Source organism: Numenius arquata, chromosome 5 (genome assembly GCF_964106895.1).
Source record: "Numenius arquata chromosome 5, bNumArq3.hap1.1, whole genome shotgun sequence".
NCBI classification, from domain to species: domain Eukaryota; kingdom Metazoa; phylum Chordata; class Aves; order Charadriiformes; family Scolopacidae; genus Numenius; species Numenius arquata.
This window is the reverse complement of record NC_133580.1, coordinates 59,197,636-59,218,243: the sequence shown is the minus strand read 5'-3', so window position 1 is coordinate 59,218,243 and position 20,608 is coordinate 59,197,636. Positions and strand designations below refer to the sequence as shown.

Genomic DNA, 20,608 nt, shown 5'->3' with positions numbered 1-20,608 from the left:
CAACACAAAAATACCCACTGAAGCAGGAAGGACAAATACTTTCACTTTTAGAGTTTCCATTAAACTGAAAACACAGTTGATTTTTTAAAAAAAAAAATAATAGTACTGACTGTTTTCCCACTTATATTACAAATATAAAGTGTATGCAATGCACACAGCAGAAAATCTATTAGGCAGTGGTAGCTGAATGCAACTGCCCAACTGAAATTCAGTAGTTTCTTGCAACAGTCACAAAACAAAGTCCTTTTGCTAATGAGCAAAGAGGTGGAATGGTAGCAACCAACCTTCACTTGGGACAAACAGAGAGTTGATAAGCTCCTGAAAAATCTTGAGAGAGACGATGAAACAGTCATTTTTCCATTTTTATGTAACGCAATTTTTGTGTATTATAGCAGACATTACACTTTTAACGATTACCGTTAGTAGCCTTGGCATTTGGGGTAAGAGGAGGAGTGTCACTACACCTTAGAATTAAAATTATCTAGATCAGACTAAACACAGTGCAAAATCTAGACTTTTTATTTCAGGTAACCTGCAGACTAAAGGCACTGCCTTAGTTTACTCTCAGAACATACTCATTTTAGCTGTTGTTTTAAAATCTTCCGTTTCTGAAGTTCTGTGCAACACTGAAGCCTTATAAAGTGAAATGGAGCACAAGTAAACGATTCAGCATCCTGGATGTAGTAGCCTTTTCCTATGAAGCTATAACACAAATTTATTACATAAATTAAAAATTCAGAAATTCCTATCAACCATCCTTACTTTCAATTACAACGCCTGATGGTACATTGAATGGCAGCAACAACTTTACCAGAATTTCCAGAATTCCAGGCCATTGTGGCCAGGAGGAAAAAAGAAAAAGCGCTATGGGGCTTACTGGAAGTGCTCAATGTTTTTAGACATCGTATGGTCCTATCTTCTACGATAAAGCTACTAATACAGATATGATTGTACAACAGATTATGACATTCACCATTAGCAACAGCTGAAAAGTCTTCTTAGCTCCTTACATGGAGTTAAGGCGGGAGGAAACAAAACATTCTCAGTGCTTTTGTAAATGGGATTTTGATGAAGGACTGAAATTGAAGACTGGATTTCCTGACTCCACAGTGCATGACAGTCCTTCAAAAAAACCCATTCTCACGTTATATACCAAAACCTACTGTTTCCTCATCAGATACTATTACAAATTTTGCTTTTAAATTATGATTATGAAAATGATTTTATATATTTCCATATTACCTTTTCAGAACACTATCATTCACTCCAAAAACTGCTATACGCTACAAAAAAACCCTCAGAATGGAAATATCAGAGAACTTTTCCCATGCTTACAAAAATATAGAGACAAAATACATTCAGAATAATCAATGCATCTCTTGGGCCTCAGCTTTACACTTATACAACATTTCATTGGATCAGTTTTTTCCTCAAGTGTTACAAGGAAAACCAATTAAACATCAAAAGATTCCTGCTTGTCACATCAAATTTACTACTCCTTGGAACAGTATGCCTTATTCACTAAATAAGTGTTGACTTGGAAGTCATCAAGAACCACATTCGTAACTAATTACAGCAACTGCTACAAAATACTGATTACTATTAAGAATCAATAAGTTAAACTAAAGGCAGCAATTATCATGGCCTTCACTTGCCAAGAGACGCCATTCTATCAAAAGCACACCACACAATACAGAGTTAAAAATATAGCGCTTATTCTGTTCTTAATCATTGCTCCTCCACTGCAACCCAAGAGGTGGGAAATGTGCTGCTATTGCAACAACAAAAGTCTCGCACACTATGGTTGGTTTCTGCAAACTACACACATCCTTATTGCAAAGAACGATTTTCAAGGGAAGGCTGCACGTAAACCGCGGTATAAGGAATACAAACCTCATTTGGCAGTGTTATTATGTCAGTGAACGCAGTGCGACATACTTCTCAGCAAAATGTATATTATGCTGTTTGTTTCATTTGTGCGATAATATCAAGAGATGCCTGGGCTTCAGCTTGGTGGCCAAAAGGATAACCTATACTAGCTGTTACAACTTGTACCTGTGTATGTATATTTTAACACTCTCTGCATGGCTGAATAGATAATCTGTTTGCTCTAACCGAAATAACTTAATAAAATAGCTGAAAACATATTCAGCGTAGTTAGTAATCTGTGTCAGCTACTGGCAATATTTCAGGTAGGTGTGTTGTTATGTGTCAGGTAGGTTTGGGGTTAATTTTTCTAAAAGAGCAAGAAGCATCTAAGAGTCTTGTTTGTTTTTTTTTAATAAGAACATTATATATATATAGGAGCACAGAGAATAATTTACATGGTTTTGTTCAGATAATTTCATTGTAGCAATATTAAATACTCAAAAGAGCTGGTTAACCCACTGTTGTTACATTTAAAAATACTTATCCGGTAAACTCTTATGACTTGGTATCATTTCATTAACTTCACTGGGATAAAAACCTAGCCGTAAACACTAGGTCAAGAAGTAAAAACTTTCGTGATCTAGCAACAAGGTAGCAAAATAAATCCTTTAAAAACTATCAAATGAAGCTAAAAATAAAATTAGATATAAATTCAAGTTTTAGACTGTGGTCAATTGAGGTCTAGACAAAACCCTATGTTTGTTCACTGCCTAGTCTCCAGTCTGCTCCGAGTTTGAAAAGGTAATTGAACTCAGTCTATAATTACTGGATTAGATACAGATGGGCTCTGTACATTTCAGGGGAGGAAAGAACTGTTTTGATTCATTTTATGATTGCCTGTAAGGTCAAACTTTTCAAAATGTACTTTCATCTGTTAAATGGTTTCTCAAAGTCCCAGGGGGACATCTTCAATAACTGATGTTTTAAGCAATTTGGGTCTATCAGATCCAGTCTTTGAGTGTAATACGCTGTCCATTTTCAAGAATTATAAACGTGCATGAAGGTTAATTGCTACAACTCATACGTATTTTTAAAACTACAGTTTTTTGAAAAATTTTACTCAACAACTATGTATAAATATTTGTAGAATTATTTTGGTTTAGGGTACAGAGTATCTTTAGATATATGAATAAAGAGCGCAAATTAAAAGTGTCCTTAACTTGTAATTCCATCCCATTCGTTGGGATGCCTCTTAGGACCCGATTCAACAATGTATGAATAGTCCCAATGAATTCAGTTCGCTTCTTACAAACCAAAAAAAGTGAGGAACGTACCTTAATAAAAAATCCTAAAAAGCACTTGAGAAGACTGCACTTTTAGCACTCTCTTATTTGAGCCTTCATCCTCACTCTCACTCACAAGACAAAATGGGGAACAATGAGCATTAAACTTTCACTCTGCTAAGAATTTTTTGCAAAAATCTTTCCTTCAATTAAACCAACCATAATTCCGCAGCCTGTTTCAGTACAACCAGGATTTCATCTTGCATCTTTCAACGTCTTGCTCAGTTACAAGTTCAAATGCTCCACAAATGGTATCTAGCTCTGCTCTCAGTTAGAGACCCTCAGAGCTACCGTAATAGCAATTTAAAGCAGAAAACACACCATGCAATCAGAAGGCCATATAATAGTTCGGTTCCTAGTCTTAAAAGAGGTAGGAAACTTAATCCCAAACAACTTACTGTTCAAGAGTTTCAGTTTATTTGCATTACAACAATCTTCTTGCTTGTAAAATTACAGTAAGAGTGTATTTTTTGTTACAACATACTTTTGTGTTTAATCAACAATATCTCACTGGCAACAGCCTCAGTCAAACAGTTATCTTTGTAGGATCAGACACCTATAGAGTTCTACTGTCAGAGATTTAGTATTTAAGCACTGGTAATAAGGATAATTATTACCAGTTATGTTAATATAATCTCCCCCTGTCTTCAAGTGTGCTAATGAAAGAGGCTTAAGAGCATGACGAGTTCTCTCATGCAATTTCCATGATTAACATTTTATTCGTATTATTTCAAAGTATTTATTCGTATTATTTCAACCTGGAGTCAGAACCAACCACCACAAAGTCCCAGCAGAAAAAAGCACAATATTTATTGTGCTATATATATATATAATATATATTTATTATGTTATTAGAGTTATTCATATGCCCGTTCTGACAGAAGATCGTGTCCGTCATCATCAGGCTGCGCAGAATTCCCACTGCAAGTCTCACTGAAAGAAGAAACTTTTTCTACTATATTTTAAGAACTGATTGATGCAAATCAGTTTGTTCAAAACAGTTCAATCCATAAAATGCTTGCAAACAAATGTCGGGGTTTTGTAATAGCTCTTTTTAAAATGTGAAAGCATCAGTAACAACCACGTATAAACAAATACACAAAAAAGGGTCTTTGAAGTAAACCTCTGATTCTTATTAGTGTCAAAAACAAGCACGCAAATTTACTCAAAAAATAAAATCCATGTAATATTTGTATTATCTTCCTTCCCGTATCTCTAACGGATGCCTTTAAATGTATTTCTCTAAAATTAGAATAATATTCAGATTAGAATTTGTATAGGGTGCATATGCTTAATTCAATAAAATAAGAATTGATCTTATATTTAAGAGCTATACAGAAAAGGCTTCTTTTCATTCATTGTAAGCAAAAAAAGTATCCTTCAAGAAACGTACATGATTTATTTTCCCTACAAAATAAATTATAGTAAGTATTTCAAGTGTATTGTGTGATCCCACAAACCACTCCTGAAACTACTGTAATTTTTCAGACAATAAATGGTGGACAAATGGTAAAGTACTTGCCAGACCACAGCACCGTCCATTCTGTTATGCCATAAACCAGAAAAAAATAAATATGATATAAAAAGTTATACTAGGTCACATTTTAGGCCAACTAATTAACTCTTTGATATTTATTCCTTTTTCTTCTCATTTATGTTTTGATTATCTTTAAGAAGTATTTTCCTGTATTTGCCATATGCTCCTTTACACTGAATTCAAAAACGTAAGAAACAGTATCTGAACTCTCATTAAGTATTTCCCATCTATACTTTCATGGGTACTACACTGAGCTAAATAACTTAGGAATTGTAAACAACATCATTAAGAGAAATAGAGTGTATTCTTACAATAAGCTAGTCTCGCTCATATTATGGTGTATCATCGAGGCTTTACACAAATCTTTAAAAACAAAGAAAGGAGTTATCCAATTCACATACATGAAAGTGAGTCAGTATGCAGACTACAGCAATGTAGGATTATTTAATCAATGAATACCTCACATTGGTTAATGACTCCTTCAGTCTTTAAAAACCCAAATCATTTAACTGTCTTTGTACATCCATTCACCCTCTGAAATTTGTGAGGAAGAAACCAGAAAAAAAAACCAACCAATAAAAAGTGGTTGCTTACTTGGGATAAGTAACTTCTGCGGTAGATAACCAGATAAAGGACCCTGTTAAGTCTAATATGGCCATTTTATTAGAGAAATACTTTTAACATGTTTTTTCCTGTAAGTTCATGTATTATTAAAAATGAAGACAGAACATTCATACATTCGCACAGTCTAAGGTCAGACTGATCAGAGTCATAGGTCACTGAAGCAGTAGGCTGGGATTTGGGAAACCAGTATCCAATTCTGTGTTTTGGTATGAAGCAGTGTCCCATATGTAAAAAGGAATTCCTGAGCCATCCCTATGTATTAACTCCCGCATTACTTGAGTATCGTATGTATTTTGGGATATATGCACTTGAATTTAGAGATTACTAGTGATACCATATCAACTAAATCAAGTATCAGCTGAATCACACTACAAACAATGTGTACTTTTTTCAGCACTGTATCTTATTTTTTACTTTTTCATAAGATCCATGAACAAATAGGAGACTTTTTTGTTGTGATCATGTTCCCTAACAAAATAGGATTAAAAAATTCCTCACCACAAAGTGGATTTTTCAGACTTTTGTTTTTTATAGAAGAGAGCTACTACAAAAGCAAACTAAGCAACCTCCCACCACCATCACCACATTTCTGAAAAAAATTGACATCAGAACTGAGCACTACTAAAATGACAAAATGTGTCATCTGCTTTTCCTTTAATTCCCCTCTATATTTCATTAAACTTGCATATTTTAAAAACTTAAGTTTCTTTATTTTGGTGTTGACTCCTATGTGCAGTATTTAATAGGAGCCAAAGAGACCAAATTATGCCCTACCACATCTACAGCCAGAATCGATAAATGCCCTACTTACACATGCAAAGGTAATATCATGCCTAAGAATCTTTGCATATATGTAATAATTTTTCTATACAGTTGAATGAGCCATGCCTCAATTAAAGCCTACAGAAAGGAACACTCTCCATTGAATATCACAGCAGAAACTACAATATGCACCACACTGTCCAGCTGAATCGACCCAAAGAAAATAATACGTAACAAAGACAACTGAAGAAAGGAGAACTTGAAATTAATCAAAAATTTCTAGTTGTCACTTGAAAACGGGTATGCAACAAGGTTCTGAAAGAAGAATATCCCAAGAACACACACATCTGTTTAATATTACAAGCCAACTGTCAACATCCTAAGTGAAGTTTTAATTTAATATTTTTTCTTTCTTGATGTTTTACCTTTAGTCAATGCCTTGTGAGAGTATCAGCTTTCTATAAGAAACTGTTAAATATAAAGAAATGTTATTGTAGCATGTTTATAAAATCATAGTTCGAGAACTTTTTATTTTTCTAAAGCCTGACCACAACTTAATTATCTGCAGGACATTCCAAGCTCACAATTGCAAGCTCCAGTTCCCAAGCAATTTTAAACAATATCTACTGTACAGGACATAGGGTATTGCAAATACCACAACATGGTAGTGTTTCCAAAAGTCAGCATTAGAGCCTTTAGACATGGTTTTTATTTCCAATAAATATTTGTTTCTGTACTAATCATTAAATGGTTTTCATCACCATTACATGTTTGTCTTTCCCATGACAGTTTGCTATCACCATTTATTTTTAATACAAGTGAACTAGTTATAAAAAAGACAGGTATAATATATAACATGCCTTATGTTATACATAAAGCATTATAAGAGTAAGCAGTATGTTCCTGTGCAGCTCACAGGTTTTGCTTCCTTTCCAGGAAAGAGCAAGAGTAACAGCAGGAAAAAAACCCCAACTTGCTAAACTGGAGATAAGGCAATGGGAAAAAATGAGACCATTAGCTCAGCCAAAAACTCTGAGTTCTTCCAGCTTAAGAAAAAGAAATGTCAAAAAGCCTGGGAATTAAAAATTGTCTCTATTTTGTAAGAACATCCAAACCACCTGAAAATAGGCAAAAAAAAAAAAAATAAACCCATGACGCAATTATGTCTGTATTTTACACATTAATCTGAAAACCAGCAGGAGATACAATACTTTTAGAACAACTCAGAACTCTGTCAGTATGTCTTCCTCCCCAAAATACCAATCCTCCCTAGAACACCTTGGTTTCAACACGTTACTGACAAACTCCTCTGTCTTCCTTTCATCAACCTTCCCCTTCCCCGGAGTCTGTTTGAGGACTCGGGCTACTTTGCACTCCCCATCAGGCTGCCACCCTGGAGTCAGTGTGAGGAGTCCCCACCACACTTGTGGTGATGGAGAACCCCAATCCTTGTTCTCGGCTCCTCTTTACCAGCCAGGCCTCAGGTGTGTATTTGATTCTAGAACCCCCGCCAAGTCTTGCAGCAAGATTACTTCAGGTCTTGTAAAAAAAACTTTCACCTGTACTAAACATCTGACGATTTAGTGATTTACAGGGAATAAAAAACCATATTAGAATTCTAGTTTGAATATTACTCCGTATTAGAGCTCTAATAGGCTTATGAGTCAAACTAAGACCCCTTCTCTTACTTTCAACCATAGACCAACAAAACAATTAAGAGCTTCTGGATATCCTCACAGGACCTCCACCGACACTCACTTCTCGCTGTCTAACTGAGACGTGGAAACGTGGCAAATACCAGTCACTTGCATCTTGTACGACAGAAACAAAATATTCAATTTAGAATCAGTGAGAATCATCCACAAAAGAAAGGAAATACCCAGTGGGAAACAACAAGCAATCTATTAATAGTGGAAAAGCAAAGACCAAAAGGAAGCTGGATTACATTTAACTATATCTGGTTTTTGTTTTGTTTGTTTGTTTTCCAAATGCTCGGCAATACCTACGGAAATGGAATAGATTTAAATTTGAGCAGATGCAGTACATCCGCTTTTGTATTGCTCTCACCACCCTCCATTCAAAGGGAAGGCAGAGTCAGAACGAAAGGGTAAAAACAGACAAACACACACCTGGCTGGTACCTGACCACTATAAAAAGTCTTTTTTTGGCAGACAGAAAGCTTTGACTGAAGCCAGAAAACTTACATTTTCAAGAAAGTATCCGTCATTTAAAATTCTATGCAATTATATCACACTATAATATGTGCAACACTAAAGAACATTTTCCCAAAATTGCTGAAATGATTCTTCCCTCCAATTTTCACCCTTTAATTGCTTTCACTGCCGAAGCTACCATACCAGGTTTTAATATTTGCCAGTCTGAAAAATATTTTCAAGCATAGTGGTCTGAAGTTTCAAAGCCAGAGCATATAATTACCTAATCTTTCAATGGAAAATTATATCCTTTTGTCTGTGGTGAAACATACAAAAACTTAATCCACTCATTACCAAAAATCACAAGGCATCAGCTCAGCATTACAGCAATAACTAATCCTGGTGACTGAAATGAGCCCCAATTAGCAAAAATGCAAGTGTCAGTACTACTCGCTGAAAGCAATGATTTGTAACCCATTTTTTGAGAAGTTGCAAAATATTAATGCTTTGAAATAGCGGAGATTAAGAGAATTTAAACTTCTTTTTTCTGATCACACGTGTGAAGCATAGCTACCATCCTAAATTACAATATCTCCCCATTTTATTACTATTTCAATACACTTCAGAGTTCAAAGCAATTCATATGTGTGATGACTCAGAAATTCTGTTCACTAATTGTCACAGAGAAGAAAACTCCTTAGCCCAAGTCTAGATTTAGCAGAAACTAACAAAAGTAGTACTTTTCAAATGTCCAAGAACTTCGCTCTACCTAACTTAACAAGCAGGATACACCACGCACACAGAAAATAAGAACTGCAGGATGCTGGCAAGAGTCATGGGTAAGTTCTTCTCTGGGCTAATATCCACCAAACTTGTCCTATTTCCAAAAAAAAAGAAGAAAAAAAAAAAAAGAGGAGGAATCAGAAGAAAAAAGGAATCAGAACTAACTTTGAGAGAAATTAGCTTTATTTTGGCCACTAATACCTGGAAAAAATAAATCCCAACAGTTAAATCTCTAACAAATCACGCTGATATTCTTTTAAGTCTGCTTATTTTTAAATTCATTTCTGTCCCAAACAAGAGATTAAATTTTAAAAAATAAAAATACACAGCCCAAACATTCTAGCAATTACAGTGTATCAAAGTACTCAAAATGACGAGCTGTTCTTGCTCCAAAATCTTTGATAAAGAACTCAGAGAAACAGTAAAAAGCATAAATGCATCAATTAAATTCACTAACCTGTAAGTATTAAGTTTCAGTGTCGCTCTTCCTTCTTCCATTTCCCTTCTTTTCTTTCCTATTTTGATGTATTCTATCATAACCTCCATATCATTTCCTCATAGTCTTTCTTTTTCTTTTTTTTTTTTAACCCATATTTCTACCTCTTATGTTAGAATGATGTAGGTTGGAGAAGGGACAGTCTATTTTCTTCCAGCTAAGCCTGCTCACCTTCTGTTGTCTTTCTCTTCCATTGCATCTCTCTAGCATTTCAGATGCCACAGGACCCACCACCCTGCTGCTAGCCCGCCTTTCTCCTTCAGATGTCACGCTAATGTAACCTATGTTTGAGAAAAGACTACATATGATAAAACTCAGCTTTCTTCCACCACCATATGCACTACAAACTTCCATAAATTGTATCCTTACTTGTGGCAAGATGACAAACCAAGAACTCACAGGAGGTGTCAGTTTAATGGACAACCACAGCCAGGAAAGAGTTTGTAGTGACCAGCTACACAATATAATAATTCCTCCAAAAACTGTAAGTCAGGAAAGAACTTCCCGCAACCAACCTGGAAGGAGGTGAGGACGAGACAACGTCCTCAAAACGGGAACTGCAGCCGTAGGTACTTTCAGACTCCTGAGCACCACATGAGGTCCAGTTAGTGAAAACAAACCTAACAGGCGACTAAGGAAAGTTGTCTCCCAAGCCAACTTCCAACCCTGCTGTTCAGTTATATTTTGAAAACAATTCCCATGGACTTAAGAATGTACTTAAAAACAAACAAACAAAGCAGGGGAGGACAATGACAGACATTTGCACAGACATTTCCCAAATGTAAGAGTTCATAACTCTTCCCCCCAGGCCAACGTATACCCTCACCACTGTTACTCATGCGAGTTTTGCTAAAATCAGAAGCATCACATGGGGAACATTAGTGATTTGGGATTTAATCCTATTGCATTAAACAAGGTCAGCATTTCATTCCTTTCCAAAAACCTTTAAAAAAAAAAAAAAAAAAAAAAATATATATATATATATATATATATCTCTTTCCTCTGCTGTTTCCTTAACTGGCTTTTTATGTGTTTCTCCTCTACTAATTAAAATTATCAACTTTTTTCCCTTCCATCTCTCAGGCTAAACTTCTTCTCTCACAAGGATGAAGGAAACGAGAAGTAAGAACAATAAATGCTCCTAATAAAAAACTAACATTAACCATAATTTGCAGAGGGCAAGAGATAAATCTGAAATATTAGAAAGCAGTACGTTGTAACTCCCCATTTGAAAAAACATAATTCAGAGTTGTATTTTCTGCCTAGAAAATGGGTGAAGGAAACCCATGTGAAAGTAAACCAGTACTTTGTGAACAAGTACTGTGAACTTTGAGGAAAAGAGTGTTCATAACTGTATATGGGAGAAGTCAGAATTAATTCTAATGACCTCAGCTATGGGCCCAATTTAATAGAACTTACCTCTCATTAAAAGTTAAAAAGTGAACTGAAATATCACTTGCTGTCCAAAATTTGGCACAGTCATTAATTTCTAATAAAGGCTATAATTGGCTATACCATAAGCAGGATATATTTCCCTTGCATCCAAATACCCTCTAACGGGAGTTACTCTTATGTAATCATTAAAGTCAAAACAATCGTATAAACTAACTTTAGTAAATCAGGTTAGAATTTTTTAGTTTGAGTATAAAACCAAAACCATTAAAGCACACCATTTAAACCATTCTTGGCCATTTCCCTCATAGCACTGGTTAGTATCAGCTATTCGACTACAACAGTAGTTCACTACGTGACCACATGGTTTTTTGAGCACTGCCTGTGTTCTGCCATGGACTTTAATGGTACCACTCTTGAATATGGAAGTTTTCAGGATTAAGCCCCACTCAGGTCTATTCTAGACCTGGGAAATACATGTCCCATCCTATAAAGAGTTAATATAGCCAGCTGGCTATTTCATTATTTTGGATATTTCTTGGTCTTTTAGAAAGCTTACATATAACTTGATACATTCTAGAGACACCACCCTGAACTTGACTCTGAAACAGCAGCATAATTATTATCATATTCCAATAAAATGTTTAATACTTGACATTCTTATTTTTGTATACTTTTTACTTTCAGAACAGGGATGGTGTTACTCCCTACATCAGCAGATTGGTACCTGTCTCCCACTGAAGCTACGGTATATCTGAAGGTAGACAGTGGAAAAGCCTGGGGACCTCCCAGTCTGCAAGCCAACTCTTTCCTTATGATACTAAAATGGTATTTAGCACGAGGAATCCTCTGTTTGAAATCTAGATATAAACATCTACTAATGCTTTCCAAAGAAGCGCCATGTACCGGCTACTGATAATATACTGTAGCAACACCCATGACACAACTTAGGTGGCTGAATTTTATTCTTGGTACCTCTTCAAACAATCCTGAACAGTCTTAAAGGGATCAGAAAGTATATATGCTTAAAAACACTCACTTTTAATTGTGCTGCATCAATAATTGCATCATGCCATCCTATATGGTCAAATTGGGGGACCAGCTGCTGTTTTGGGTATTCACCATGCTTTTTTAGGTTTTATTAATGCAGTAACAGTGGCAAAGACTAAGCCACTGTAAACACCATATACAAACACCTTTACCCCTTTTTTTTCCTACAAGAATGCTCTAAATACCAAACTGTGCAAAGATGCACAGGAAGATCCCATGTTTGGGACCAAGGACAAAACATCAGCTCTCGTCTCTTCTAATAGCAATGCTATTTTGAATCATCCCATGGGCTGCATCCAAACAATGAGATACGTTAGATTTACGCGGGTATGAATGAAGAGCTGGTTTACTCAGAGTGTATAAAATTAAAAAAAAAACAAAACAAAACAAACAAGCAAACAAGCCACCACTAACCTGTGTGTAGCCAGAGCAGTATCCTATGAAAGTCAGGTGGCCTTGTAACTAAAAGGTTTGCTCAAAATTTATATTCAATGCCATTTGTTCTGGCTTTCACAAGAACTAGTTTTGGAGACAAGTTTTATGTGGGGATTTTTCCTCCTCATTACATATTTGTACAGAGCAGCCGAACATATTTTTGATGTGAATATTGGCCTATCATACCAATTTTTTTTGAAGAATCAGTTAATCATCCTACAGAATCCATACACAGAAGTTATATGAGTAACAGATGTTGTAGCCTCATGAATCTGGCATCCTTATGCGTTCAACAGCTTCAAACACAGACATTTGATCATTCCGAAATTTTGCATTTAAAGACTTAGAAACATTTAACCTTTCAAATTTTCCATTCTCAAGGATATGTTTTCAGATATGTCTGGTATTGCTTTTGAAGAATTCGTGCTCCGGCACTTCATTTTTTAGCTTTCTGCAAAACCTTAAAAAAAAAAAAACAAACCAAAAAGACTCCCTAGCAAACACAAAATTTCATTCATGGTTGCAATCAAGCCCACCATGAAATTCTGCTTGACCATTAACTTAAGTTGTTTCTATTAATAGGCTGTATCAGCCCTGATTCCATTTCTCCAACACACATTAAACAGCAGTGATATAAAGTCCTCATTCCTTCAATATTTTCAAATAAGTAAGAAAGAAGAATATTTGACAGATGATAGTCCCAATAACTCGTACTTGCCATAAAAAAGTAATACGAAAGGCTTAAATAGTCAGATTTCCTAAGACTGTCCTAAGACAGAAGTTCAAGTGCCAAGCACCTTACAAAACTGATAAGCTTTTAAAATATCCAAACCTGCAGGTTTAAGACCAAGGTAAAGCTGTGAACACATAAACTGGGCCTATGCTATATCTGAACTGCTTATGTTTGTCACTGAGTACTTACTTCAAGCTCAATTTATTTTTTTTTTATTTAAATACTTTTGCTCTAATCCTTAAAAATCTTCAACCACTTAGCACATTAACTCAGCTTAATCTCAAATCTGATACCATACCAAGGTATTGTGTTTGGATGGCAAGGTTTTGGTAATGGAGGGGCTACAGGGGTGGCTTCTGTGAGAAGCTGCTAGAAGTTTCTCCCATGTCTGATAAAACCAATGCCAGTTGGCTTCAAGACGGACCCACCGCTGACCAAGGCTGAGCCCATCAGCGATAGTGGTAGCCCCTCTGGGAAGACACATTTAAGAAGGGGGAAAAAAAAATCCTGCTGCACAACAGCAACTGCAGCCGGAGAGAGGAGTGAGAAGATGTGAGAGAAACAACTCTGCAGACACCGAGGCCAGTAAGGAAGGAGAGGGAGGAAGTGGTCCAGGCACCAGAACAGACATTCCCCTGCAGCCTATGGTGAAGACCACAGTGAGAGGCAGGCTGTCCCGCTGCAGCCCACAGAGGTCCACAGTGGAGCAGATATCCATCTGTAACCCACAGAGGACCCCATGCCAGAGCAGGTGGATGCCCAAAGGAGTCTGCGACCCGGTGGGAAGCCTGCACTGCAGAAGGCTCTTGGCAGGACCTGTGAAGCCATGAACAGAGGAATCCACTCTGCAACAGGTTCACTGGTGGGACTTGTGACCCTGCAGGGGATTACTATGGAGCAGTCTGTTTCTTAAGGACTGCGTCCCGTGGAAGGGACCCAGGCTGGAGCAGTTCGTGAAGAACTGCAGCCCATGGAAAGGACTGACGTTGGAGAGGTTTGTGGAGGACTCCCCTCTCCAGCTGAGGAGGGGGGTGATAGAGCAGCTTTAATGGGCACCTGGCATCCAGCCTCGGCCAACCCACCACAACTATGTAAGCCAGTAAAAGTACAATGAAATGCAGACTTTGATATCCCTCTATACTATATTTTAATTAGCTGTGTCACTGTAAAAGTCTAAGAAAAAAAAAAATCTGCTTTTGTTTTAATGAATTCTAACAGTCTTTTATGGATTGCAAGCAAACGAAAGTTACTGTAGCCTTCTTGTAGGGAGTCCCTCAACAACCATTTCTTACCTGGTCCTAGTGAATATGTAACTGGTGAACAGGTGGAGAGATGCCAAAAAACATTCACCACACACACAGCACTAGTCATCTTTCATTACGTATCAGACAACCCAATGGTTGTACAACACAGCTGACAGACCAAAAAAACCCAAACCAAATAAACAGTAATGGGTCAATGCTGGGGCGAAGAAAATACTTTCAAAAGTTCATGGCCATAACATTTGTCTTTGATTCAGAAGAGGCAAACAGATCGGTTTTGTCACAGTTTAACAATATCACCAGCAACAGCAGTCTCTGCAACTAACATTACAAGGGTTTTAGATAACCTCTGGTTATCTAACACCCTGGTGTTACCAACTTAGTCTCAAATACAAAAACCTTCATCAGCTCCCCACACACTGCAGCAATACAGTCCACCTGAGCATGAAGTGGTCAGCTTTGAAAAAAATACAAATTAATACAGAACGCTGAAGTATTTTTTGTGACTAACACAAAATACCAAGAGCACACAAAATGTATCCTCCCATCTCTAAACTAGTTTCCCCACACAATATTGATTCAAGTCAAAGATCTTATATTCCACATTCTCCGTGCCTACTTCAATCCACTTAAAAATCACGTTAAGTTTGAGAATGTAAACTAGGACTTTATAACTGTATCTCCCAGGTGCAATGAAACTTTACCATAAATACAGAAGCCCACTGTGGAGACACAGAGCTTTCCTAGGAAAGAAACAGTAAAGTCGACAGAAAATATGGAACTATTACAACTTCTACAGCTTCTTCTCCAAATGCTAAGCTCCTTCAATCTTCCTTCTTAAACATCAGTTAGAGTCTGTCTAAGAGGAAGCGGGGAAAAGAAAGTGAACATTTTCACAGTCCTCAGATTCTACAGCAAAACCCACAGTCCTCGGGGGGGCGGGGGGAAGGTGGAAGACAATATACTATGTCTGATAGAGAGTTACATTGTTCAATACAGTTCAGCCAAGCGCTCAAACACATTAATAACATGATATAAAACCTCAGTGGGATGGGCTAGGAAGGGGAACTCTGATCTTACAGCTGTGGGGCTGTCCCAGGCAGGGCTGAGCACCCACTCAGCCCTGCACTCAAGCTGTGCTGCCAGATGTTTGGACCACGGCTGTTCCTGCAGCCTGGAGCAAAAGCCACCCAGAATAAAGCAATGAAAGGAGTAGGTCTGTGTGTAGACTCTGCATAAGAACTTCAATATTTGCATGTCAAATGAAAATCTTCAACTGAGGACTTTGGGTTTGTCTAGTTTGGAGAAAAGGAGGCTGACGGGCAACCTCATTGCTCTCCTCGGCTTCCTGAGGAGGTGAAGTGGGAAGGGAGGTGCTGATCTCTTCTCCCTGGGATCCAGGGAGAGGAGGCATAGGAATGGTTCAAAGCTGCACCAGGGGAGTTCAGACTGGACACAAGGAAGCATTTCTTTACAAAGAGGGTGGTCAAACATTCAAAGAGGCTTCCTAGAGAGGTGGTCAATGCCTCAAGCCTGTCAGTGTTTAAGAGGCATTTGGACAATGCCGTTAATGACATGCTTCAACTTTTGTCAGCCCTGAAGTGATCAGGCAGTTGGACTCGATAATCGTTGTAGGTCCCTTCCAATCAAAACTATTCTATTTTATTCTGCAACCAAATAAGGCATAATGAGTGGTGACTAGGTGTAGATTATTCAGGGTCTCCACTGTTATGTTCTATGGATTCTGACCAGTATCTTTCACAAGTTTTAAAGGCAACACTAGTTAACCATTTGATATGCTCCTCAGATTAAACAATAAACAAAAAAACCGTACACAGACATGGGAAAATTTACTAACTTTTGGGGAGCTTTTTAAAAAACAAATATGTTAAAGAATTAATACATCTATTGAAGATTTCATTTGCAAGCTAAGTTGTATAGTCATGGCAGAAGCAGCTAAATTTCTAACTGCGAGGCTACAACATAGTATTTGAAAGAGGGTCTGACACATACATAATCAAACCAAACTGTATTTGGCTGAAACACGCAACTAATATCATAATTTATTTTACTACAAAGCTTATTCCTCTAGCTGCAGTTTCAATGTTTTATTCACACATTAAAATGGTGGCCTCTTGTCCAGCAGGTTGTTGGCTCACTGTCAGAAACGTAACTCAGTTACAGGAGCAGAGCAAGGCCAATTAATCGCACTCCTGCTCACTGATCAGCATGTTGATAGAAATCCTGTTCAGACGTGCTTCAGCAACACGTTTTTACCCTTGGCTTCTTCTCCAAAGTCATTGTTTATGTAAGTACCATTAATTAAAACCATTCTCCCCCTCAGACACACTGCTCAGCTCATCCACATTGACTTTAGCTGTTTACTTCACTTGAAGCTCTTGTAATTAAACAAGATACTTTTATCTACATCTTTGCTGTTCTTTCTGTTGCCTGGACAGTGCCCCAAGGAGCTCAGAGATAAGACTGAGGCCTGCAGGAAATAGTAGCTATGAACAGAGGGAAATAAAAGATTAAGGCAGGAGGAAAAGGATGTAGCTACAGCATGCCATCACTGCACAGGACTACGGCTGGGCAACGAGAAGAAGATGAAGGTGAAGCTAGGCTTGAGTATAAGCAGAACTTAAAGAAAACCAAAACTGGGAGGAAGTAAAAGCAAGAGAAGAGAGTGAAAAGACTAGAAGGGAGGAAGAAGTGGGTATGAGCCCTCTGAGGCTACAAATTATCTGGAATACAGACACTGAAACTGAGAAGGAAGAACCAAAGCGCAGACAGAGACAATACTGGAGGCAATGGGGCAGAAGGTAAAAAGCTTCAGAGGGAATGAACAGAAGCCTGTGCCTATGAGAGTATTGAGAATGGAACTTAAAACCCTCAGACTTCCTCTTGCTTCCTCTGCTACCTCAAATAACTGTGAAACACTTTGGCAAAGTATCCAAACAGTGTGTAGTGCTAAATTCTTAGAGGGTAAGAACCTGCTCTCAGCATCAGCCCAAGTGCTAAAGTTCTGAATGTTAGATTTAATAGCTGCAGACGTGTTGATGACAGGTAAGTGTCAACATGATGCCCTGTGATAAAATTTCAATCCTTTTTAGAATTCTAGGAATTTACACACACAAGTTGTGTTAAAAATTAAAAAGGCCGCCCTGTTCTGGGGTGAGACTGAAGACGCATGTTCTCTCTAACACTGCAGAATGTCAAGTATCTTCAGTTCAAATCAGGAGATGCAGTAGGGGAAAAAAGGTAGATCTCACGCACAAAGATCTTGAATGTAGTTTTATGAACTGGTCGGATCACTGCAGATAGACCCCTACCATAGAACTCACAGTTGACAAGTCACTTAAATAAACTTTTTATAATAGTTAATAACTATCTGTTCATTTAACAGGTACCCAACTTGACACTCTCTGCTTAGGCCTCAAAACAATCACTGAGCTACTGAACATCAAACATCAATTGTTATAAAACAAGTTAGTTTTTAAGTACTCTCAGAACTAGGAAAAGTACAATGAGCACAGAAATGCGACATTAATATTTGTGCTTAAAAACTAAATTATATCATAAGTTAGAAAATCACAGAACAAGGTTACTTGTGCATTCTTTGTTTAGTCCTAAACTTGCATATGTGTTCTGTAAAGCCGTCTCCTCAGAGTGCGTACTGAGCAGTTTTTTTCTTCTAGTTTTTCAAAATATGGTTCATTGCCTTATTACACATGGTTATTCAAACCCTGCTTTGGTATCAGACTTTTCCCCCTGCCTTTTACTCAGTATGGAGAAAAATAACCTGCAACAGATTTGTTTTTACAGTACGACCATGGGCTGAGGACTACTACTAATGCTGGTCAGCCTTCAGGTCTACAGTTCCTTAACTTATCAGTGCTTGCCTTCTCAAGCCTTAAAACGTTCTGATTACCCTTTTTATGCGTAATTTGTATAAATTGGCACTTCACGGCCATACTGTGTGAAAGAAAAAAAATAAATACTGAAGAAGGCGTGCAGACGCTGATGCTCGTATCTGCTATGGAAGCGTTCTCCTACGTGGCACCTGGCATGAGGAAACACCCGTGCGAAGGGAAGGGCTGTGCCCGATGGGAAGCGCCAGCCCTGTCAGGCAGAGGAGGCAGAGCCACCACAGCCCTCCGGGACGGGACGGCCCTGCCGGCCCCCGCGGTGAAGCGGGCCCCCGCCCGGCAGGAGCCGCGCCGTGGGGGGAACGCGGGTCAACGGGCGGGCTCTGAGCCTTCCCCCCCAGCCGCCACATCAGCCGCCGGGCTCCCGGCTCTCACGCCGCGCTCCCCCCCTCCCAGCCCACATCCGTGTGGGAAAGAGCTGCCCCGGGGTTGTTTGCGGGCGACTCCGGGGCCCGCTTGCTCGCCCCCGGGGAGAGCCCGACGCGGCGGCCCGGGGTGAGGGGAGGGGGGCGGGCTGCCCGCGGCGGCGCCGTGAAGCGCAGGCCGCCGCCGGCGGGCCCGGCTGCCGCCCGTCCCCCCCCCCCCCCGGGCGGTGCCTGGTCGCCCGCCGCCGCACTCACCACTTCCCGGGCCCGGCTGGTGAAGTCGCTCTTGGAGCGGGCGGCGCTCCGCTTGAGCAGCTCGTCCCTGGCGCTGTCCCCCGCCGCCACTCCCAGCGCCTTGTTGCGGGTCTTCACCGTCTTCACGCTGGCCTTGAAGAGCAGGGTGATGTCCACCGCCATGGCGGCCCTCTCTCAGTCGCCGGCCGGTGCCGCCGCGCACCCTTCCCCGCGCAACGCGGCCCCGCGCGGCGCGTTCCGCCCGGCGTGGGAGGGCCGCCGGGGAGGCCTCGGCCCCGCACCGCCTGCCCCGCGCTCCCCGTGGGTCTCAGCCCTCCGGCGCCGGAGGAGGCCGAGCTCCCGGCCAGGCTCCGCGGGACCCGGCGGGCCGCTGCGGGGGTTTGGCTTCTGCCCGCGGAGCATCTCCTGAGCGCCGGGGTAAGGGCTGGACGCGGCCCGGCTGCCGCCTCCTCCCGCCGAACGGCAGCTCTGCGGAATAAAAGCGGTATTCCGGCAAAAGAGGGACGTCTAGACCGCCCCGCCATGGCGTGGTGGCAGGTGTCGGCAGGTGGTGCTGTTATACGCCATCTCCTAAGGTTCTAGCTTGGCAACTTGGTCATGGGAGGACAGGTTAATTAAGAGTTGATTAATACATGTTAGCAGGTCTGCGCTGGGACCTGGGATTGGGGCTGGTGTGAGATTCCCCTAGGAAATGGTCATAGGTGTTTAGCCTGGAGAAGAGAAGACTGAGAGGGGATCTCATCAATGCTTATAAATATCTGAAGGGCGGGTGTCCAGAGGATGGTGCCAGATTCTGCTGAGTGGTGCCCGGGGACAGGACAAGGGGCAGCGGGCACAAACTGGAACACGGGAAATTCCATCTCAAAATGAGGAGGAACTTCTTTACTTTTAGGTAGAACACTGGAACAGGCTGCCCTGAGAGGCTTCGGAGTCTCCTTCTCTGGAGACATTCAAAACCCGCCTGGACACCATCCTGTGCAACCTGCTTTAGGTGGACCTGCTCAGGCAGGGGCTTGGACTAGATGATCTCCAAAGGTCCTTTCCAACCCCTACCGTTCTGTGATTCTGTGTGTATGTCCCCTGAGTTGTACATGTGGAGGAACCTTCTTACACCTGGAATGTGCAGCGATGATTTCTTCTCCACCAGGAAGCTGACCTCCGAGGTGCTCCGACCTGCTGCCATCCAACACGGGGACAGTATTGCACCTGTACCTGGAAGATGTATCACAGTCAGTTACAATATAGCACTGTTTGTAATCTGACTGATTCTGAGGAAACATTTGCTATTGAGCCAACTTCATTACCGTGTTCTGTGCAGTAGACTAGCTACATGAAATCGCGTGGCACAGAGAGGAAAACTTGATCAAATGAAAAAGTGGTGGTGTTACGTGTGTGTGTGTTTATATATATATATATAATATGCTGTAGAATGCTCTGGAATCCAGCAGATACCATGGAGTCACTGGCCAGAAGCACGTTCCCTGAGGCAGTCTCCAAAGAACGTGATTGCAAAATCCTGCCTCTCCCCCGCGGACTGGAACTCAATCAACCACAATTATGTTTCCTATCTGCTCCAGAGTCTCAGGCTGTCTTCCATTGGTGATTACTACCCGGCTTTCA

General features: G+C 40.0%; 1 protein-coding gene across 1 annotated transcript in view; it reads right to left on the bottom strand.

Moving 5' to 3' along the window:
- Window positions 1-19,222, bottom strand: part of STX18 (syntaxin 18) — a 68,488-nt gene extending 49,266 nt beyond the window's left edge. The window contains exon 1 of the mRNA XM_074147377.1: window positions 18,989-19,222. Coding sequence (XP_074003478.1) covers window positions 18,989-19,150 — 162 coding nt within the window. The 5' untranslated portion in view covers window positions 19,151-19,222. The remainder of the gene's footprint in view (window positions 1-18,988) is intronic.
- Window positions 19,223-20,608: the final 1,386 nt, after the last annotated feature.